Raw genomic sequence first — 25819 nt, 5'->3', positions numbered from 1 at the left:
AGACGGATATGGCGAGCGAAGCGAGCCTGACGGCTAGTAATCTATAATCATATTCTCTTCCCTAGTGCTTAGATGTGAATATGTACACTCATCCTCAAGTTTTTTTCAGGCTTAGTAAATAGCCTGTTCCAGTACTTCCCTTGGCTTGCCCATATTTTCTCCCGTAGGATTGTACTAGTTGACCGAGCGAAGTGAGGTCTAAGATTCAAGTCGACTGTTTGGCATTTCTCTTAATGTTTAAATGTTTATGTTTTTATGTTGTGCATTTACGGTGAAACGCGGTAATAGATTTTCATGAAATTTGACAGGTATGTTCCTTTTTAAATTTCGCGTCGACGTATATACAAGGTTTTTGGGAATTCTGCATTTCAAGGATAATATAAAAGGAAAAAGGAGCCTCCTTTATGCGCCAATATTACCGAAAAAATCAGACTATAGAATTATTAATCATAAATCAGCTGTCTAGTGGACTATAATACTACCCGTTCAAAAACATCGAACATCTTGAAAATGTATCTTTCCATCAACGTTAGTAGACAGTTGCAGCCAGACCTGATAACAGCGCTCACACTCACATTCCGGGACGACACGTCACGGTACGTTATAGGACGGAAAGCTCTCTTTTCCTTTTATATTATGCTTGAAATGCAATTTTCCAAAAACCTTGTTGACACGCAATTAAAAAAGGAACATACCTTCGTTAATTTCATGAAAATCTATTACCGCGTTTCGCCGTAAATGCGCAACATAAAAACATTTAAACATTTAAACATTAAGAGAAATGCCAAACCGTCGACTTGAATCTTAGAACTCACTTCGCTCGGTCAATAATTGCAATATCTCAGTAATTTCCAACTGATGAGTCATCTATTTTTGATGATTTTCTAACCCTTTTTTCTGTCCATCACTTTTAGTCAAACTGGAATGTTTGTTTCTGAAACAAAAAAAAACTATCTGCATTATGAGCTACAATCTTGAAACAAAACATTTCAATAAAACATCAAATTTATGTTAATGACTTATTTGACCTATTGTGTTGAAAATTGCAATGGAACTATTATATTGGAAACTATTTTGTTCTATCGCCATGGAAGAAATTAGGAATTCAACCTTTGCCTGCATATAAAACTTGATTGACGTCCAAAAAGTGAGTTTGACACAATCTCAAATCCAACAAATTTTCAAGGCATTCAGCAATTAATGCATTCACCACCGAAAATCATCGAACAACTTTGAGATAAGATGCACTTCTTATCTTAACAACATGATTCAGGCAAATGGCTGCAACTGAATTATCTTGCTAAATTTTTATAAACTGTTTAATCTCTCTTCTTGAAATGCATTTCTGATGCTGGTTGCATAATAGCAATGCACTTTTTGCACTCAATGTATCTCAGACGGTTTTTTATAACTGGCTGAAATTAAACTTTGATACTCGTAAGTGCCAATTGTTGAGGAATGCATTTTTGCCTCTTGACATTTTGTAAATTTCCAATTTCAATAAGGTCTATTATCACAGATACATTTTGGTGAAGGTGACATTACAATCTAATAATGTTACACTTGAGCAATTCCAATAAAAAAAATCCTGTCAGCCACGAGTTCTTTCAAGTATCTACAAGTACAAATTCAGGTCATAACTTACAATGAGCACACTTATTATTATACTTATCGAAAGCTCTAGTCAAATTTGTTTCTTGATTTTTCAATTGAAACCTTATCCACAGCACTTCAATTGTCATATTAGATACTAGCAGGTAAAGTTACTCCTCAAGGGTCTAATCAAGAACTTGACAAACTGAAAACTTGACCTACTGAAATCTTGAAGAATTAAAAATAGGCCTATAACCATCCTCGGTGAATTAAGAATCTATATGCAGAATTTCAAGTAAAACAGTCCAGTAGTTTAGACATGATGATGTGTCATTCGTGAAATTCCTATCCCGTATAAGCCTAGTCTTTCTATCTCTTTTCTGTATAGGGCTACTTTTATAGAAATAGAAAGAAAAAGAAAAATCTTAGTACCCTTTTTGAAATATTTAATCACAACATGTTTCAAACATTGATATGGGATATCACTTTCCATGGCATCAATGTCCGAAACATGTTGTGATTAAATATTTCAAAAAGGGTACTAATATTTTCATTTTTTTTCTATGCCTAGTCTTTCCTTTATCATATAATATAGAAGATAATATTTCTTCATTTGTTTCTGAAATTATAATAATTATCACAAGACTGAGTTGGAGAGAAACTTTCTCTTGTTTTGTTGTTGCTGAACGGTTCGCATGACCTTATTTGAATTACTAGGGGCGAGTCTAGTCTCGGCCAGTCACAGTCGAGCTCAACTGCGATTGGTCACCTGCTAATGACCAATCGTAGAGCTTCGCCCTCACTAAATATTCTGCTAGTCAATAATGAAAGCTGCGTTTACACCAAAGTTATTAACAAAATGTTAATAACTCAATATATTGCTCTTAGTTTTCTTGAACTTTTGCATCCAAATTCAGTTTTAGATATTTGTTTCTCATTTTAATTAATTTCAACCCTACCCCAAGTTCTGTTGCTAGCATAGACTAGTCTTTAATTTTACTCATCTTACGTATTTTGTTCAAAACAAAAATATGAAGATATTTCTCTTTGATGGCATCTCCCACATAGAAATTTCTCGGAAGTGTCTTTCTGACAGTGTCTTTTTAATTTAGAGATTATATTTAATCCTCATAGATTCTATTAGATTGGACGGAACTTGACAAACACATATGTTCACCATGTGTATGATAAGTTATCTTCAATCTAATAGAATCTATAAGGATTAAGTTATTGACATTATTTTGTTTATAACTTTGGTGTAATCGCAGCTTTAGCTTCCAATTTACTAGATATTGATAATGTCTAGCAACTGCAACTATGTAAAGTATGGTATCTATAATAAGTTATAGTATCTTGAATTGTTCCAATAAATTAGTGGTTTTGACAATACCAACTCGTTTTCAATATAAAATAGAAATTAAAATTAAAATCTCAGTACCATCTTTTGAATTATTCTATCACTAAAATTTTATCACTAAACGTTTTCAATATGGATATGAATGAGATAACGGTGACAATATAAAATTCATATTTAATTATTGAGGGAAATTAAACATTCAAGTAACCCCATTGAAATACTATTTTTGAATATTCATAGTTTCTGTTACATACCCAGTAATTATAGTGATGTTTATAAAGTTTTTCTAGCTCTCAATCACAAATCCAGTTTCATAAGAATCAGAGTTCGATTAAAAATAATATTCGAATGACTTCTATTGGTGGGGAGAGCCTGACGGAAGTTCCACCTAGCCTGAAGCCTGTGCAAAGGCCAAAATAAACTTTCAACTGGTGACATTTTTCAATGTTTTTCCATTTGCATATTATAATCAAGCTATCAAAATGAAAAAGTTTTCTCAGGAAAACATTTTTTCTGATCATTACTTTCTGCGATATGAGCGCCTAAAGTTTAAATTTTTGGGACAGAACATTTCAAATTCGGTAAGAGATAAATCAATGAGATTTATAGGATAGACTCTTCATGGTATTGTTGATCTAATAAAATAAAAATTTCCCAGAAATAAAAAAAATTAAGAAAGTTATTCAATTTACCTAAAATGACCAAAAATATTTTTTTTGAGTTATTATTGGTCATTTTTGGTGAGTTGAATAATTTTTTCAGAAATTGATTTTTTTCAGAAAATTGTGGTTTTACTAGATCAACAATACCATGAAGAGTCTATCTCATGGATCTCATGAATCTCATGGATTCATATCTTACCGAATTTGAAATGTTCTGTCCCAAAAATTCAAATTTCAGGCGCTCTTATCTAAAAAAGTAATGATCGGAAAAAAATGTTTTCCTGAGATAAATTTTTCATTTTGATAGCTTGATGATATACAAATCGTATAACTTTGAAAAATATCACGAGTAGAAAGTTTATTTTTAGCCTTTGCACAGTGTTAAGCCGTCAATGTACCTTTCGACTGTCATACTTCAGCCGGGACCGACAACTCCCGATAACACGGAGTTCTATTCATTCTGAAGGAAACTATCTTTGTCTAATAGAGATGGATGACTATTGAGTATTATGGCCGTTCATGTTGTATGCATCACTGCATTCTTTGAAACCAAATACTTAGTGGTTGCAGGTTGCAACCGAGCCGCAACATTACTGATCCAAAACATTGCATTTTTTCTGATGCACTTCCTGTAGCTGGGAGACTGAAAGTGTACTCTGGGAATGATTCAAGATATTTTGCTAAATACTAGGACAACAATGATGTTTTCCGGGTTCATGAATCATGATACCTGCTTCAAATGAACGAAATTTGAATCGTTTGAATGAATTTAATATCCGCTCACAAAAGCATAAGATTTCAGCTGTATATTATGCTGTTTTCCAGCGTCATGATAGCTGTAGACCATATTACTTTCCTTGCCCTATTACCATAGGTTGTCAAAAACAGGGTTTTTCGCGATTTTCTTGAAAACGGCTCCAACGATTTTGATCAAATTCATACCTAGGAAAGTCATTGATAAGCTCTATCAACTGCCACAAGTCTCATATCTGTAAAAATTTCAAGAGCTCCGCCCCATAGCTCCTCTATGCAAAGTTTGATTTTAGATTCCCAATCATCAGGCTTCAGATACAATTAAAAAAAAATCCAAGTGGAAAAGATTCAGCATAAAAATCTCTACAATTAATATTCAGTGACATTTTCACCTAAAATTGAAAATAAGCTCGAAATTACAGAAAATGTGATTATTCAATTATTGCAAACTGTTGGCAACTGTTGAATCTATTGAATCATTCACTATGAAGAGATAGCAGACTTTGTGTGTCTGCAGCGTTATTTTCCTATCACCAGCGGGCTCAGATCTTAGAAAAGTAGATTTGAGATGCGCGGGGACACTAGCGTCAGTTGATCAATTTTCATAACGGCAAGGAAAGTTGTGTGAGTGCAAAACACCACATTTTTTTCATTGAAAATTCACAAGGTCCAACACATCTCATAGTTTTCATGTTTATTTTGAACTAAAATTTCTTAAAAAATGTAGCTACACGTGAAATTCTAACCTCATCTTGGACTTTGTCACCTATAATGTATGAATGTAGTATCATGATATTATCTTCCGTATCTTTCATTGTATTACCATTTATTCTTCATTTCTTACATTTTCATTTTGTTGGTAAATAGTAGTGAAGACTGATTTGGGCGTAATGCCTGTAGTCTTCCTTGACATTGTAAATAAATAAATAAATTTGGAAGAAAAATAGCACAAGGACTACCTTATTATTTCATCTTCCAATGTTATTAAATTAGTGTAATTTGCATTGTGATAAAATAAAATGTAAAAAATAAAAATAAATCTTGAAAAAAATCTCCTCCATTCATACAGAAATGTTTTATCTAAAATAAATAAAATAAATAAATAAATATGATTTTATTGCCGTTAAATTCTTAGAACAATAGGCAAAGTCAAAGTCTAATCACAGTGAATTGAGATTAATTCCCATAGGAATGCAAAATTTTCCCTCACAAAGGCCCAGTTGCACAAAAGCCGGTTAAATTTAAATCGTGATTAACTTCACGTGAACCAAATCAGAGAAGACCATTTTAAAAAGATGGATCTACTGGAATTGATCAGGATTGAAAATAGCCCGGCTTTTTTGCACCCGGCACTAAGTAGCCTACCTGATTGAATGATTACAAAAGTTCAACAGCTGAGTCATAATTTTGACACAGTCCCACACGCTCGAGTCCCACATGAACTCGCTCACTCACTTCCATCATCAACAGACGACGAAATAATTATTATCAACTGTTTCTCTAAGGATGAATAATAATTATCCTTTTAATGTCCTTCAGGGAGTTTTCCCAGGGATGAGACCTAATGCAATCGAATATTTATATTATAAACCTACTATGTTCTGAATTACGTGAGAATCGTTACAGCCGTTTTCGAGATCCGGTGAAATAATTCAAACATCTAAAAATATGAACACATAAACAGAATTTGCTCGTTTAATAGGATTACAAACATGTTAGTAATATTTTTGGCAATATCCTAGTGTTTTCATTATGGATAGATAGCTTCAGTATCTGGAGTGATAATCAGTTATAATAATTATAATTTAAGAATTTGAATAAATAGTTTTATGTCGAATATGAAGCTCATAAATAAACCTTGCTCATATAAACTCATATAAAATTCATAAAAGCTTATATAAACTTTGTGCGTGGATGATAAGAGGAATGATTGATACAAGCCGACCCACAATTTTCGATTGATTAGTTGTTCGTTATTAGTAGATTGGCTGAATTTTTTGGAAGTTCCTTCTTTAGATATGAGTTCTATATATGAGAAATACAGTACATACTACAGAGAAGATCCTGTCAAGTATGTATTCATTTTTGTGATTTCATAGATGGTGATGCACTGATAATGAAAGAGATTCCAGATCTACTTATTTTTAGCTCAATCATGAACGATATCCATGATAATAAAATCGAATGACATGGCTGGCTCAGGTCTAGCTAGTGTCAGCATTTTCAGGTCGCAACTGATCAATTTCAGGGCCTCTGTCATGACCTAACGACTGCTTTTCAGGCAGCCGGGACCGACGGCTTAACGTGTCAATCAAAAACACGATATCCATAAGAGTTTGCGAAGTAGGAATTATATCACAGACTAATTTGACTACAGAGAGCAAAGTTCTGTCTCACAACCACCTCTTGAAAATATATCTTCCTACAGTTACGTTGAAAAGTGGCCATTGCTGCACTGATTACAGAACGCAAAGAATCACTTTTCCGCTCTAGTGCGGGAAAAATTTTTCTGCACTCCAGATTTGCAACATGGCAACGCAAAATACTTAGTAGGTTATATGGAGCAACAGTGCAGCAAAATCAAAATGAAGTTGGTAACAGTGACTGCTGTGGCTGCTATAGTGAGCAGAGGTGCAACGAAGCACAACGCGCTAATTATTATTCATTATATATTATAACCAAGGACAACGAGGACTTTAGGATTTTAGGATTAAGGTTTTTATCAATAATAAAATTACACAGAAAAACATTTGATGGATTTCAGGCAATTTTACCCATAATTACCCACTTTTGATATTCAATGGTAACTGTAGGAAAAACTAATGTGAAATACGTGCGCAAAGTTCCTCTGCTGCACTCAAGAAACCATTCCGCCCTCGCCTACGGCTCGGGCGTAAACGTTTCTTTCGGTGCAGCAAACTGTCACTTTGCGCACTAGTTGCACAAATAACTATATCAAGGACCTAAATCTTTCTGAAGACAACTCTTCAGTGAGAAACGCAGCTGAAGAAATTTCTCACTAGAAACTAGATTGAGTTTATGTTATCATAACTTCTTCTTTCTTGATACATTTTTTTATGTTTTTGTACTCCCCGATATTTCTACAATAAAGTAGTGATATTTTTCACTACATCCCAGTATTTCCATTGCTAATTATCAATTGAGAATTGATTATTAATTTCCTTAGTATTTTGAGAACCCGTGGATTCAGTATGTTGCTTCCCACAGGTTGACAATACCTCACTAAAAACCCAACATTCGAAGAGAAATATAGAAAAATGTCTACAAACCAACAAGTGCTGAGTGTCAAGGGAAAAGCACGTGCCCTCTATCTATTACTCCCTCTGGATCTCAACTACTCTGAATTCACCGACAGTAAAGTGAGATTATCGGGAAAACGCATGACAATATATTGCTCATTTGACCTTAAAACTCATACTTTGAAACTATCGGCTTTCTTCGTACATATAACAATCGATTCTAACCACCCTCATGTAATCTGTGTAAAAGGTTCTGAAAATATGGGTCACTAAATATTTGCTCGGTTCTGCAACCAAATTCGAAATTATCGGGTAATTGATATGAGTAGTGGTTGGTAGGGGGGGGGGGGGTGGTTGAAGGCCACGAGAAAAATATTCGTTGCATTGAATAAAGAAGGCCATGTGTTCTATTTCACTTGGATTTTATCAAGCAGTGCGATCGCGTTGGCTGCAAGTTTTGTTTCAATGTTGAATCGATTGAAGAGTATGCCCTGAGCCATATACTTTCCATTATATTGAGACTATTTACATTATCTCCCATAAGGAGGGCGTCTGTTGGCTGGAAGATATTTGCATGTGCACTACTTGTGAAGATGAAAGCTTTATGGCCAGCTCACAAACATTTAGTCTCTCAATATCGCGGCTCGGCTTTTCATTGGACAGTGCCGATGAACCCGTGATATTGATGACCAAAGCCATCTTGATATCGATACAGGACAGACAGTTCACAGAAAACCGGCCTCAATTGAACAGTGCTCTTCTTTCTACCGATTGAGCCAAAGCTGTCTTCGCGGTTATTGCCGATGCGGAGAAAGCTCTATGAATCAATTTATTCAAAAATTGTAAACTAAAGTTGGGCTCTCGTTATAATGGCAGTGGAGAATAATGGGAGAACATCGTTGTCGATTCACTGTCATGACACTATTCTCTATAAATAACTGGATACGGGTAATTCTGATTTGATAAAATAGTGGGACAGAAGAAAAGATTAAATAGATGATTCACCAGTATTTCATGGGTTGCATATTTTTTACAATTGGGGGTTACTGAGAAATAAATTAATACATGACTATCAAGTCAAAATGTTTGATTCAAGATTATCATCATTATTAATATTATAGATATTATATTATATTATTATTTTTATTATTATTATTTAACGAAGATTCCAATTAAATGCTGTAAATCACCCCGAAGACTTCTGCTACTGCAAATATTGACAATAGGGTATACAGCTAGATGGAAATTCGATGAGCGCTACTATACAAAAATTATTTGTCAGCCCGGAAAATTATTATAAATTATTATAGTAAAGATCAGGATCAAATTCTTAAATTCTATAATATGAAAATTCTCAAGAATGAGACAAGGTAGGACACTGGAATAAAACGTTTCAAAACCATAGCTTTCCCAACAGTTGATTTTCGTTTTATTTGTCAAGAAATTATATTTTGAACGATCTAATGATAAATTTCCATGATTATAATTGAATATGTTGTTAATTAATCACATTTCTAGATTGTTAACAAACGATCTGGTAAAGTTGTGGAGCTAGAAAGGGATACTGCTATATGCTTTGTCGAATGATAGACAAGGATAGCAACATCAATTTTAATCAAATACTGCCATTATAACGTGGACCTCTACAATTTTGAAAAATACAAATCCAATATTTTTGCTTCTATTATAAATTATATTCTATTATAAAGACATTCCTGATTTTTTATCTCCTTATTTCTCTAAGAAACTATTAACGTATTAATTGTTTTATAATCTACCACTTCATCAAAATTATTATTCACCAGTATGTATTTTAAAAGTCTACAAAACTATTCTTCTCTCATATTCATTCATTCTCTCAATTTTCCCATTATTATTCTCACAAGAAGTACATCATTAAAACGATGATTAATCTTTCTTGGTTCGTTTGAATTCCTATTCGATTTGATTTCAGTCCCTTTAATTTGAAAATTGAGAGATTTTTGACTATATGTTGAGATTATTTTTGACTATACTTCCTAAAATGTATTATTGGTTTGTGTTATATATACGAGTATCACAACTATCATAACTGTAATATTTTATTCAATTACACGCACTATTTTCAAGACATATTAAGTTCACAGTCCCTGCTTGCTTATTTTGCATTATTTTATGTTCATTAATGAAGATATTCATCTGTTTTTCTATTGAATTTGAATTCCTATTCGATTTGATTTCAGTCCCTTTAATTTGAAAATTGAGAAATTTTTTGACTATATGTTGAGATTATTTGACTATACTTCCTAAAATGTATTATTGGTTTGTGCTATATATACGAGTATCACAACTATCATAACTGTAATATTTTATTCAATTACACGCACTATTTTCAAGACATATTAAGTTCACAGTCCCTGCTTGCTTATTCCGCATTATTTTATGTTCATTAATGAAGATATTCAACTGTTTTTCTTATGTAAATGCTATGCTGAATAAGATATTATCTTATCTTATACAATCATGACGATTTCTGTTGAAGTCAAAATTGTTTACAAGCTAACAACAAAGCAAGCGGGGTCCCTCGCTACTCGGAGAGAGTATATAATACAGAATACAGAGAATATTCTCTAGATTCCCATTGAAACCGAACTCATTCCACCAAAGCTATCATGTAATTGAACCTGCTAGAACAGAGTTTCCACGTTCCGTGAACAAAATTGGAAATATTCCATTTATTAACCTTCACAAAACTCATACCTTCAAGATGACTTCAAAAGTCACTCTATTAACCTTCACGAAAGGAAGGTACCGTAGTGATACAGTTATTATATCTCAAATTTCAGTTGCTTGCTTAACTTTTGGCAATAATCATAAGATGCTGAAATTTGTGTGCTGGGACTTGATACAAACGTATCATAACTTGATACGAACTGTATCATAATTTGATACAAACTGTATCATAACTTGATACGAACTGTATCATAACTTGATACGAACTGTATCATAACTTGATACGAACTGTATCATAACTTGAGGCAAAGTGTATCATACTGGGAGGAAATCAAATAGTTATCTCAGATTTAATTAGCAATAAGATGCTGCTATTTGGGAGGGACTTGATACAAACTGTATCATTACGTGATGCAAACTGTATCATAACTTGATACAAACTGTATTATAACTCGATGCAAAGTGTATCATACTGGGAGGATCTCAAATAGTTGATTCAGATTTCATTTGCAATAAGATGCTGGAATTTGGGAGGGACTTGATACAAACTGCATCATCACTTGATACAAACTATATCATAATTTGAAGCAAACTGTATCATAACTTGATACAAACTGTATCATAACTTGATACGAACTGTAACATAACTTAATACGAACTGTACCATTACTTGATATAAACTTTATCATAACTTGATGCAAAGTGTATCATACTGGGAGGAAATCAAATAGTTATCTCAGATTTCATTTGCAATGAGATGATGAAATTTGGGAGTGACTTGATACAAACTGTATCATAACTTGATGCAAAGTGTATCATATTGGGAGGAAATCAAATAGTTATCTCAGATTTCATTTGCAATGAGATGTTGAAATTTGTGAGTGACTTGATACAAACTGTATCATAACTCAATACAAACTGTATCGTAATTTGATACGAACTGTATCATAACTTGATACTAACTGTATGTGATGCAAATGTGATACTGGGAGGAATTCAAATAGTTATCTCAGATTTCATTTCCAATGAGATGTTGAAATTTGGGAGAGACTTGATACAAACTGTATCATAACTTGATACGAACTGTATAAATTACTTGATACAACTGTACCATAACTTGATACGAAATGTATCATATCTTGATACAAAGTATATCATACTGGGAGGAACTCAAATAGTTATCTCAGATTTCATTTGCAATAAGATGCTGAAATTTGGGAGATATTTGATACAAACTGTATGATAACTTGATACAAACTGTATCATAATTTGATACGAACTGTATCATAGCTTGATACAAACTGTATCATAACTTGATACAAACTATATCATAACTTGATGCAAAGTGTATCATACTGGGAGGAATTCAAAAAGTTATCTCAGATTTCTTTTGCAATAAGATGCTGCAATAATTTGGTAGTGACTTGATACAAACTGTATCATATCTTGATACGATCTGTATCATAGCTTGATACAAACTGTATCAGACTAGGATGAACTCTAATATTAGGACAATCTGAGACAAAATTAGGAAATTGAAGAAAATTTGGGGAATAGCCTGTTTTTTTCTTTTACGACTATTGTATTGTTTGCTCTATCCAATAAATAACTTGATACGAACTGTATCATAACTTGATTAAAACTATATCGCATCTTGATACAAACTGTATCACAACTTGAAACAAACTGTACCATAACTTGATACAAACTGTATCATAACTTGATGCAAATTGTGTCATAACTTGATGCAAACTGTATCATAACTTGATACAAACTGTATCGTACGAGGATGAACTCTAATGATACAAAGTTTCTCGGGACATTATTGCACAGCTGCCATCTTCAACCCGTTGTCAGCCATGCTGAAACGGATTCCTCGTGTAGAAAGAAGTGAAAAAAGTGCAGAAGGAGTGAAAAGAGCGAGAAAGAATAGTGAAAAGAGTGAGAAAGAAGAGTGAAAAGGCGTGAGTGCAATAACAGCAGCAGGAAACAAGTCTGTTAGTAAGTTGTGTGCATTTGCTTTTCGTTGCGTTGGTTTTTGTTGTGACCAGTATCGCGCACACAAATTGCCTGATTTGCAAGCAGGCACATTAGCAGGGAGTGGACCGAGGCATGCCCTATGCTTGCCACACCTGCACAATATCTCCGCTACGCCTTTTGGCAAGCACTTTGCTTCACTTCGTTTACCATGCAGTCGACCGTCAAAGTGCATTTCGAGAAGGAATCGAATGAGAGTCAGAGTCGCACTTCTGGGTGGCTGCTACACTGATTAACCCTATTCATAATGTGCAAATCTGCTTGATTATTCCTTGAAAGCTGCTGCATAGCTACAACAGAATTCAAATGTGTTGAGACACTGCTGTGATGATTTGTTTTCTATTCAATAATATCGGGGCACCGATCTTTGCTCTGGAGTGTAAAAGCATACAAAATTTGTAACGAAAGATTGAATTTATAGTTATTTTTCCATTTTCTCAGTCGTACAATTATTTTCAGAGTTATATGAGGAGGCACAACAGGCTTTTGCCCAAAACTGTCCCTTTTCAAATTCATACTACATTCAAAATCACAATCTAGGTTAAGCTACTATCACTCTTCAAAATAACAATTTATTCACACTTCAAAAAACAAACACATCATCAATTACTAATAGATATAATATGAATTCGATTTAGAATAATACTATGTACTATGAATTCAATTATACTATGTTTGCTACAATATTCGTTAATATACTATGTACTATTCTACACTAACAGCATCTAGTTACTATTTTGGACTTTCTGAAGTAAGAGAAATAAACGAAAATAAGTTTTTCTTGCTGAATTTTTCCTCTCCTGAGATCAGCCGAATGATCCCTTACATGCACTCGTTCACTAACTTCTATTACTGTATCGACAGACGACAAAATTTCCAGCTGTTTTTCCAAGGACGTATTTATCCTTTTAATGTCCTTCAGCGAGTTATCTCAGGGTTGAGACCTAGTGCAATCGAATGTTCATATCATAAACCTACTTTGTTCCAAATTTCGTGAGAATAGTTGGAGCCGTTTTCGAGATCCGGTCACATACAGATATATATATAAACATAAAAACATCTAAACATATAAACAGATATTGCTCGTTCAACAATAAAGGATATGAATTACACTTCCATCCTCGATGATTTTACAAAATAAGTATTATTGAACAAAAATCCCAATTAAATGCTGTAAATCACCCCGAAGACTTCTGCTACTGCAAATATTGACAACAGGGGTAAACAGCAAGAAGGAAATTCGATGAGCGCTATTATTCAAAAATTATTTGTCAGCCCGGGAATCGAACCCAGTACCTCCTTATTGCCGGTCAGGAATGCTTACCCTCACACCAAACTGACAATCTCTGGATATCAGCGCCCATTTTATTCGAAGCCATAGCGGCCAGCCAGTCTACAAATGGAAATTACTGAGATAGGCCTATTGCAATTATTCAAATGCTAATGAATTAATTAGTATTAAACGAAAATCCGAATTAAATGCTGTAATTCACCTCGAAGACTTCTGCTACTGCAAATATTGACAACAGGGTAAATAGCTAGATGGAAATTCGATGAGTGCTACTATTCAAAAATTATTTGTCTGCCCGGGAATCGAACCCAGTATGACAAATATTCATGACAGTATTCCCGGGCTGACAAATAATTTTTGAATAGTAGCGATCATCGAATTTCCATCTAGCTGTTTACCCTGTTGTCAATATTTGCTGTAGCAGAAGTCTTCGGGGTGAATTACAGCATTTAATTTGGATTTTCGTTTAATAATAGTAATTAATTCATTAGCATTCGAATAATTGCAATATCTCAGTAGCTTCCATCTGGAAACTTTCTTTCTTTGCGGATGATACCCACATAAGCTTTATGCTTGTGCCTGGGTTATGTAAAGTGCGAGGGCGATCCGATGAGATGATCAAACGTCCATGCCTACCGGCGGGAATCGAGCCCACGACCAAGTTGTGCTAGCAGACTGAAGGATGCAACGCCTTAATAATCGTTAATCGTTTCGGCTACCCTGTAGCAGGCTCATACTTATAAATATACTCCGGAAGACTCTATCTTCTTCTCTCCCAGTTCATTTCCACATGCATTGAAAATATTTTTACGAAAATTCAAATTATAAAACAGTGTCATTTTGAATATCACTCATTTCTCACATCCACCCTGAGACAACAAGATTGGTCTAGACTTCCCTCGCACCTATACAAGATCCCAGTAAACAAATGGCTCAATACTTCTTGTATTATTGTGAAAAACCATGAGTGTCATTTTGAATATCACTCATTTCTTACAGTAACCCTGAGACTTGTATTATTGTGAAAAACCATGAGTGTCATTTTGAATATCACTCATTTCTTACAGTAACCCTGAGACTACAAGATTGGTCTAGACTTCTCTCGCACCTATACAAGATCCCAGTAAACAAATGGCTCAATACTTCTTGTATTATTGTGAAAAACCATGAGTAACTCTTTACACTCTACAGAAGTAGGTACCGTTTCCAATGTGACATGAATATGTTTCCTGTTGGTTGTTTAGCACAAACTACAACGACATTTGTCGCCATGTTTGTGTCTTATGATTCAGAGGAAATCATTTGGTCCAAATGGCAGCCATCGATAGAATGTCATGTTATGTTCAACAATTGAGAGACATATTGTGATCAAGTATTTATTGATTGAGGAGGTGTATTTGTTGAGACGTCTACAACGTTACTCTCGCCATTTCTTATTGGGTAAACATGGCTCAGGACTAACTTCTATGTACATACTGCTGTGATATCGATCTTTTCTTTCATCTTCTTTCTCACAGAACTGACTAGCTCCAATGTACAGTCATACTGCTGTAATATCGATCTTTTCTATCATCTTTTTTTCACTTATTCTTCACAGAACTGACTAACTTTAATGTACATACTGCTGTAATATCAATCTTTTCTTTCATCTTCTTTTTCACAGAACTGACTAGCTTCAATGTACAGTCATACTGCTGTAATATCGATCTTTTCTTTCATCTTCTTTCTCACAGAACTGACTAGCTTCAATGTACAGTCATACTGCTGTAATATCGATCTTTTCTTTCATCTTCTTTTTCACAGAACTGACTAACTTCAATGTACATACTGCTATAATATCTACTTTTCTTTCATCTTCTTTTTCACTCCTGTACAATTACGGCTAAGAGCAGAGATAATATCGTGAAGCGTGTGGGTAGACTACTTCCTTCACTGGAATCAACGTGTGTATTGTACAAAAATCAATATTGAGTGAAGGTGAACATAGTAAAGAGAGTTTATTTGACTGTTACTTCGAGAAATGTCAGTTTTATCTCAATTCCACCTCTTGTTTTTCTGCAGTTTATTGAGCACAAATTTATTGGCCAGCTCTATTGCTACTTTCCTTCGTCTGTTTCTACGTTTCATTTCATTTTTCTCACCCCACGTTTCAATATTCTTCTGCACAGCTACTCGGTCAATCCGACATTGATTATACTTTCCTTTTTTGTCATGCTCTCATACATGAGTCATTATATAATTAGGTTCTTTTAAGTCAAAAGTTTTCAAATTCAAATTTTATTTATTCAAACTCACAATATTTACAATCAGAATCAATAAGGAAAACAAAAACACACATCTCAGAAAGATAAAAAATAATTAATAAAAGATTAATAAATACTGGTATGTTTTATTAGAAAGAAATTCGTGAATTGGAATAAAAAAGAATCTGGTGTGGCGCACTCACACAACTTTCCTTGCCGTTATGAAAATTGATCACCTGACGCTAGTGTTCACGCGCATCTCAAGTCTACTATTCAAAGATTTGAGCCAGCTGGTGACAGGGCAATAACGTTGGAGACACACGAGGTCTGCTATCTCTTCATAGTGAATGATTTAATAGAATCAACAGTTGCCAACAGTTTGCAGTAATTGGATAATCACATTTTCTGGAATTTCGAGCTTATTTTTAATTTTGGGTGAAAATGTTACTGAACATAAATTGTAGTGATTCTCATGCTCAATCTTTTCCACTCGAAATCTGAAGCCTCATAATAAATTAAGAATCTAAAATCAAACTTTGCATAGATGGGGCGGAGCTCCTGAAATTTTTACATATATGGGACTTGTGGCAGTTGATAGAGCTTATCGATGACTATTCTAGGTATAGCTTTAATTAAAATCGTTGGAGCCGTTTTCGAGAAAGTCGCGAAAACCCCTGTTTTTGACAACATTTTCGCCGCCATCTTGAATCGCATTTGCTCGAAATTGTTCGTGTCGGATCTTTAGTTCCAAATTTCAAGTCACTCCGTTAATTGGGAGATAGATATCGTGTACACAGACGCACATACACTCATACACACACACACACACACACACACACACACACACACACATACAGACCAATACCCAAAAACCACTTTTTGGACTCAGGGGACCTTGAAACGTATAGAAATTTAGAAATTGGGGTACCTTAATTTTTTTTGGAAAGCAATACTTTCCTTACCTATCGTAATAGGGCAAGTAATACTACTTGCCGGAAGTATACAATACTTCACGTTTGCAGTTAGGAATGGATATCACTCTAATTGATTTTAAATTAATGGAGAAAGAGAAAGAAGAGAGAAAGAAAAGACTAGCAACCATTCACTCTCACATTCACTCACCTTGCACACTTTCCAATAACAGCTCATCTTACTAATGCTTATTGCAAGCCACCAAAATCACATTTAAACTAAGAAATAACATTGAATAAGGATTCTAAATGGTCAGGCATAAGACCTCTGAGCCATCTGAGAATTCTTTTTTTGAAAACAAGTTGATTGTGAATCCTCTTGATCTCAATTGGGATGTTATTAAAAAACTTGGGGCCAAGAAATACAAACGATTTCTGGAAACAAGTGGTATATGATTTGGGCAGTCTCAGTAGATCAGCTGTCACTCTCCTAGTTTGATAGTTGGGGACATCCCTGAGCAACGCATGACCATCGTTTCCAGACATTACATAGAACATATACAGGACCTTGATCTAAGAGGCAAACATCCAAAACACTGAAATAGAGGAAACGAATTTTCATATCTACCCTTTCTTTTTATATCACGGACTATCGATTTCTACACCGTTATCAATGGCTTCAAGTGACAAACATAGGTGGAGCCCCAACAGTTAATACCATAACTTATTTTTGGATCAACAAATGCAAATTTAACTGCCTAGGAACATTCAGAGGAAGGACTTTATTTAAGAAGTGGAATTCCCGCAAGACAAGAGTAACAGATAGTTTTTTTATGATACAGGGTCTGTATAATAAGTAACCGGACTGACCACAGGAAAATTTTTAATGGCAAAATAAGGACAGTTTTTCTTTAGAAATCTTCAAAGTAGTCCCCATTGGAGTCGATAACATGCTGATACCGGATTTTCAAATCCCTGAACGCTCCCTGGAAGTCGGCAACCTCCATGATATCTAGGAGGGCCGGGTGGCACAAACTCTTTGTCTGGTGGCCAAACTGTAAACGGCCAGTACTACAGAGAGGTGCTCCGTCGACTAACCGCCCGGGTTCATCGAGTCCGTCCGGGGATTGCCGATTCGTGGATCCTCCATCACGACAATGCTCCGTCGCACACCTGCCTGCTCGTCACCGAGCAGTTGGCCAAACAGTCAAGGGTAACGTTGCTACATCCTCCAGATATGTCACCACCGGACTTCTTTTTGTTCCCCAAGATCAAGAGACAACTTAAGGGGACCCGGTTCTGGACTCTGGAAAACGTTCAACGTGCTACGACGAGGGTTCTAGACATCATAGAGGTTGCCGACTTCCAGGGAGCGTTCAAGGATTTGAAAATCCGGTATCAGCATGTTATCGACTTCAATGGGGACTACTTTGAAGATTTATAAAGAAAAACTGTCCATATTTTGCCAATAAAAATTTTCCTGAGGTCAGTCCGGTTACTTATTATACAAACCCTGTATATACATGCTGAGACCAGTTAAGCTTTTCATCAACAATCACACCTAAATATTTTATTGCATCGGTCTGACCAACGACATCACAGTCACAGTCATTCCGATCACAGGCACCATGAAACTTCAGTGCAGAAGGCAGTGTCTATGTTGTTGTTAATGCGGACAATGTTGAGGGTTCCTTTGTGTGATTTTTTTCTTTTCTTTTTTTGTATTACTTACTGTTTGTATTATAAATTTTTGACGATTCCTATACTCTGATTAGAGTCTCTGGGAATCTTTAAAAACAAACAAACAAACAAATCTATTCATACAACAACTATATTCATGATCACGAGAGAACAGCTGAATAATGTTCATGTCCAAATTTTTGATAATTTGACCAATGAATAGTATTTATTTCAAGTAAATAAATCCCATCAACAGTTCTCGAAGCTTGTTGTTTTGAAAAAAAAATATTGAGATTACATCCTGATCCTGATTATCATTTTATGATTATAATTTGATCAGTAATACAATGTGACTCGAATGTAGGCCTAATGTGAGCAATTCACTTTTAATCAGCTGATGCCAAGCTTTCTATATCTATATCTTATACCGTTTCTGTAAAAATACAGATATAGTCAGCTGATTAAAAGTGAATTGCTCATGTTCGCGGCGCGTATATTTGTACGCACCTTAAAGCTGCGCTTCGACGTATACGTGACGAACAAGCGCATTTCGTTTCCATCAGCTGATGCCAAACTTATATGTATCTCACTGTTTCTGTACAAATAAATATGTAATCAACTTTTGAGAAGCGAAATGCCCGTGTTCGTGGCACATAAGCCTGTACCCAGCTTATTACTGATTGATTATCATTTGTTGATTGACTTTTTCATGAAATTGTTTCATTTTTTGACAATAAATTATTTATTAAACCTGGAACAAGAGCACAATTGAAAAAACATAGTTCCATTTTTGTCTGATCCACATTTATTTAATTTGTACACTGGACTACTGTTTCGTGTTGAAACCAACACATTATCATCTGTAGCCTACTGTATATATTTATTTATCATTTACAATAATTAAGGCTCTGCGATGGCTAAAAAATAAACTTTCTACTCGTGATATTTTTCGGAGTTTTTCGATTTGTATATCATCAAACTATCAAAATGAAAAAGTTTTCTCAGGAAAACATTTTTTTCTGATCATTACTTTTTGAGATGTGAGCGCCTAAAGTTTAAATTTTTGGGACAGAACATTTCAAATTCGGTAAGAGATAAATCCATGAGATCTAGAGGATGAATTCTTTATGGTATTGTTGATCTAGTGAAACAACAATTTTCAGAAAATATCAATTTTCAGGATAGTTATTCAATTTACTAGAAATAACCAAAAATAACTTTTAGTTGAGTTATTTTTGGTAAATTGAATAACTTTTCCAAAAATTGATATTTTCTGAAAATTTTTGTTTTACTAGATCAACAATACCATGAAGAATTCATCCTCTAAATCTCATGGATTTATGTCGTACCAAATTTGAAATGTTCTGTCCCAAAAGTTCAAACTTCAGTCGCTCTTATCTCAAAAAGTACGGTAATGATCGGAAAAAAAATGTTTTCCTGAGAAAACTTTTTCATTTTGATAGCTCGATGATATAGAAATCGAAAAAATTCGAAAAATATCACGAGTAGAAAGTTTATTGTTAGCCTTTGCACAGCCTTAACTTAAGGACAAAGAAACAGACTACAGTCCAAAACTTCTATTCATCCAAATAAATAAATAGATTTATAAATCTAATGTGGATGTGACAAAGATATAACTGTGTTTTTTAAATTATGGATTAGTTCCACAATATTAATTCCTGTTCAACAAATTCTATGAAAAATCATAACAAGTTAATAGTTGAGTGAACACAACTGAGCAACTCCAAATTCGTGTAGTAGATCCGGAGAGGGGGTGAGACAAAGAGACTAACACAGACTTGGTGATAAGTTTCACTCTTGATAAGAGCAGTGGAGTTGAAATGAGAGGAGGAACAACAAACAACAAGTTGAGGGGAAAGGGTGTCTGTGTGGTAAGGTGGGGGGGAAAGTCGTAAAGTGAGCGGTAGGGTGGGGGAAGTACGCGAGAGGCGGAGAGGGGAACTCGCGCAAGTCAGTGCAGCATGCAGTCTGAATGCGCCGAGTGGAGTTGAGAGTTGCATGTTTAGTTGCATCCAGCTGTGACGGTCGAAACTTTTCGAGTGAGAACCCCTGTTTGTTGCAGCCATGGGCGGCGCGGCGAGAGAGGCGCGATTACCGCACGAATCGCGTGCCCCCAGCGACGCGAACGCCGCTTGCGCTACAACCAGCGGCACGAACCGCACGTCGCCGAAATGCGTGCGATGTCGCAACCATAATGAGGTGTCGCTCTTGAGCGGCCACAAACGCTTCTGTCGCTTCCGCCACTGCGTCTGCCGCAACTGCCAGCGCACCGTCAAACGCCAGAAGAAAATGGCTAAGCAGATCGCCATCCGCCGCCGCAAGAAGCTGGAGGAAGAGCGAGGCGAGCTTGTTCCCGCCGCTACCCCGCCGTCACCATCCACATCGTCCGTCGATTCTGCAGATCCACCCACTGGTGAGTCTATTCATTTCATTTATTGATTCATGAATAATCTATAATACAATAAAGGAAATAATAAAAACTTTTAGTACCCTTTCTTTACCCAAAAACTTTAAAATATTTAAACGACTAGTTTCGACCATTGGTCATTTTCAAGTTAGAAGTTCTCATTTGGTCATTTTCATTTGAAAGTTTTTAATAAAAAGTTACTAAAAGTTTTTAAATTATTTAATTTGAATCAAGTAGCCCATACATAAGCGAAGTGATTTTATAAAGGAAAGAATCGTCTCATTAATGTACGGATCATCAGTCGTTAATACTGAACTGATTAACTTGGAATTTTGCACAAAGATATACTGCTTAATTCTCCGAGAATCAAATCAAATCAAATTTTATTGCCTCACAAAAAATGTTCACAAATAAATACAGATTCTTCTTCTTCTTCTGGTTCCTTCTCCTATCGGTGGTTGGAAAAATCATCACGGCAATTTTCACTTTATTGATTGCAGCCTTGAATAGTTGCAGCCATACCATTCTCTTAAATTACGCAGCCAGGTTATCCTTCTTCTTCCCACACTCCTCTTTCCAATGATCCTTCCTTGCAATATAAGTCTCAACAGCTCATACTTTTCACCCCTCATTACATGGCCCAAATATTGCAATTTTCTTCCCTCTACAGTCGCAAGAACTTCACATTCCTTTGCCATCATTAACATTACATCCCTATTTGTCACTTTTCTTGTCCATGGTATTCTCCACATCCTTCTATAGCACCACATTTCAAATGCCTCGATGTTTTTGAGGTTTGACTTTTTCAAAGTCCATGCTTCCATGCCGTACAGCAATGTAGAAAACACATAACAACGCAGCATGCGTATACAGATACAAAATGTAAATACAGATTACAAAATGTTATATTTTAGAGTAAGAAGTATGATTTTTCAACATAATAATATGCTAATTCGGCGAAACCAGCAAAACCGGTTATAGACCCAGTTATAGAATGGTTATAGACTCATTTTCAGTTCTTCAAGATTTCAGTAAGTCAAGCTTCCAGTTTATCACGTGATTTGAGCAGACCCTTGTTGAGCACGGGTTACCTGCTGGTAATAAATAAGTGCCGTTCGCACAGAGGAAGCTTACATTGCAGTAAAGTAAATTGAATGAATCAACCGGTGGTTTAAGCTCAAAATGAATTGCATTATAACCACAGAGTGAAGAATCTATAGTGAGTCTACATTATAATGGCAGTGTAGAAAAATAAAAGAGCAGCGTTGCCGTATAAATAAGTGCCGTTCACACTGAAAACACTTAAATTGAATTGAATCAACTGGTGGTTTTAGCTGAAAATGGATAATCTGAAAACTACATACTTATCTAACTACTCATACTATTTAACTGACATATTATTTATAAGTTTTCAAATATTATATTTTCACAATTTAAAAAATTTATCTAGTCTTACTTTGTAAATGAATGTTAAAATTTTAATGAACTTGACTATTGTCTATGCTTACCGTTGTTTAGCCATGACAAGTAATAAATTGAATTGAATTGAATTTACACTAGAGCTGCGTTCACACCAAAATTATTAACAAATTGTTTTTTTCCGTCCTTATAGATTCTATCATATTAAAATGAGCTTGACAAATACATATGCACATCATGTGTATGATAAGTTATGTTCAATCTAATAGAATTTATAAGTACGGAAAAATAAACATTTTGTTTATTACTTTGGTCTAGACGCAGCTTAATGATTAACTATCAGGTTTTTACAGTAACGGCTGTTTGCACAGTACCAGTTGGAACAATCTCAACTATGATTGTTATCAACTTATAGTATGAATGTTGTTTTTTATTTGCTTGTATTGATTTGCATATTTTTAATTGTTGTATCTTTGGTCTAAATGGATGAATACAATTAAAGATTGAATATATAAAACTGGATCGAATCAAAGTCAAGTTTCATTTTTTATAATCCGATACATCTCATACCACCAGTTGATTCAATTAAATTCAAGCTTTCACTGTGAAAACGGCACTATAGTAGTTTGGAAACTATTAATTTTATTAATATTATACTCGTTAATTTTATTTTATTTTCTTGTGATAAGTGTTTGATTTGTTACGTTATTAAATTTGGCAATAAGGAATTGAATTGAAAAAAATACTAAGAAAAAATTTAGGAAGTTAATAGAAGAACTATGGTTAATTATGATTAGATCATCCACTTTTTGTTGAGTCCAGCAATTTTTAATGATCTATATCCCAATTCAAGAAATTGATCGCAGACTTACACTAACTTCAAGTGACAATTAAATCAAGTTTACACTAAATTCAATAAATACATTTTCGTCCAAAAATTGAGGAGCAAATGAGGATAGCTTTGTTGATAGGTATTGTTGCTATAGACTCACTGTCATATCGATTTCATCCATCATGGATATTTATTTATTTACATCAATAGAAATACACATACCTCCTCATCTGAAGATTCATTTTATTATTGATTTATTCTTGAAGTATCATAGTTTATCCCTGAGAAGCATTGATAAATAATTTCAATTACATTTGATAGGAGTAATTTCAAACTAAGACTGTGTTCATAGAGAATCCTATCCTATTATATTAAGAGAGCAATTGCTGTATTTTTATATCTGGTTATTTATGTTCAACGGATCTCGAAAACGGCTCTAACGATTTTCATGAAATTAGGAACATAATAGGTTTATGATATAAAAATTCGATTGCACTAGGTCTCATCTTTGAGAAAACTCGCTGAACGACATTAAAAGGATAATTCATCCTTGGCTGAAACAGCTGTGGATGGTGAAAAGTGAGCGAGTGATTCTGTGGAAAATCAAAATATCACATCCAGGAATTCATAAGATGACATATAGCCAGCTGTGAAATATAAACACGATCATTTTAGAGAATTGTGTTTTGTTTATCAATAAATAAAAATAACGAGCGAAGCTCGGTGCCCCGATATTAACTTCTAATCAGTTGAACGATCGTTCATTCAATTGAGTTTTTGGTGATAAAATTTGATAATAACTAAGTTATTATTTAATGATAACTTGGGGATAGTCTGGGAAAAAGACAACTGGTGAACTCATGTGTTTGGAGAATTACACAGTTCCTCAATCACTCATGTCTCAGATCTTACATTGAAATTGAATCTATTATTGCATTCCAGCGTGTGTAAATAACTTGACAGCGTTTTTGACAAGTAAATTTGAAATTCATCACTGTGAATATGTGTAATGAGAATATCTATATAATGAAGGAGAGAATTGGATACACGTACGGGATAGGAAATTCACGAATGACGCATCATCACGTCTGAACTACTAGACTGATTTACTTGAAATTTCGCATATCGATTCTCAATTTACCGAGATAATATAGGCCTACTTTTAACCTTTCAAAATTTCAGTAGGTCAAGTTTTCAGATGTTCAACTTTTTAATTAGACCCTTGCGGAGCACGGGTTACCTGCTAGTCATGAATGAATGAAGTTCATATTATGAATCAACTAATCTTCATATCCATGATAGTACTTCATGATACAGTGAAGAAAAACGAAGGAAAACCCGATTCTGTACATCATTTACGGAAGTGTACTACCATAGAGAAACAATAGCGTAAGTAGATATCCCATGGCATAGAGCGTTTATGTCGCAACGTTTACTGTTATCTCAAGCCGATAGCCCACGTAGTTCTTTCTCGTGAAGCTTTCTTACGCTGATAGTATCTCATATTGTGCCGTTCATACACTCTTACCCGGTCAAAACAGTAAAAATCAACAATAATCGACAGTAATCGGCTTGGGATAACAGTAAAAGCTGCGACATAAACGCCCTATACCATGGGATATCTACTTACGCTATTGTTTCTATATGGTATTATTCTAGTTTCTCACTGAAATGGAATGATAAACGAGTCAGTATCGATCTAAAATGAATATCAATATCACCTTGGTCTCTGATATCTTTGCTACTAACTGTGATAAGTTAACTAGGTGATTTTGAAATGCCTGTCAAAAATTTATGAAGTTGTTCACAATAAATTTATCGACAGCATGATGTTATACATTGAAAAGCATTCATTATTTCACCTCCATTTATTGGAATTTTGGAAATCACAACTGTTTTCTCGAACAGTTGAAGATCTTGGAACGAAACAATTGAAGGACCTGCATGGTATTCTCGCCTGATCTTCTATCTTGCAAATATTTTCTGTAGGATGAACTGTGAAACCCTGCACACAAACATTAATTTTTGTTCGTACGATATTTTGCCGTCCTTATGATTTCCATCAGATTAAATGGAACCTGACAAACATCATCTGTTTGAAATCATCAGTTTAATCTAATAGAATTTATAAGGACGACAAAATATCGTACGAACAAAAATCGATGTGTGTGTAGCTAGCCTAACGAAACTTTCTACCCCTGATATTCAGTGAATAATTAAGATAAAATATAGTTTTCTCAAGCGCCTTGACAAATTAAAGCCTGAAGATAAACATGGCCGACGTTTGTTGAAAAAATTGAATTTTGTGAGTGAAATATGAATGATTTTCTATGCAGTTCATCATGATGTTGATACACTTTTGTAACAACCTCATAAATTTTTGACAGGTGTTCCAATATGGCCAGATTGGCTGCTGCATCCAAACGCCGAGGGAGATATGATGGTAGGAGGACGAGAAGGAGTCAGCGAGGAAGAAGGAGAAGAAGAAGATGATTGGGAATGGTTTTTCTTTAGTGATGGAGAAGAAGATTTTCTCCTTTATGGAGAAGAAGAGTCGGACGATGAAGAAGAAGTCCTCAATGAGAAGAAAGTGGAAAAGTAAGAGGAAAGAGTGGAGGAGGAAGAACAAGTGAGAGAAGAA

The 25819-nt window shown here is 34.7% G+C and overlaps 1 protein-coding gene across 1 annotated transcript in view; it reads left to right on the top strand.

Annotated features, from left to right (window-relative positions):
- Positions 1 to 25819, top strand: part of LOC111054599 (doublesex- and mab-3-related transcription factor A2) — a 202158-nt gene that overhangs the window by 28541 nt on the left and 147798 nt on the right. The window contains exon 2 of the mRNA XM_039426559.1: positions 20583 to 20933. Within this exon, the coding sequence (XP_039282493.1) occupies positions 20585 to 20933 (349 nt within the window). The 5' untranslated portion in view covers positions 20583 to 20584. The remainder of the gene's footprint in view (positions 1 to 20582; positions 20934 to 25819) is intronic.

The sequence above is a fragment of the Nilaparvata lugens genome, chromosome 4 (genome assembly GCF_014356525.2).
Source record: "Nilaparvata lugens isolate BPH chromosome 4, ASM1435652v1, whole genome shotgun sequence".
NCBI classification, from domain to species: domain Eukaryota; kingdom Metazoa; phylum Arthropoda; class Insecta; order Hemiptera; family Delphacidae; genus Nilaparvata; species Nilaparvata lugens.
This window is presented reverse-complemented; position numbering and strand designations above follow the sequence as displayed.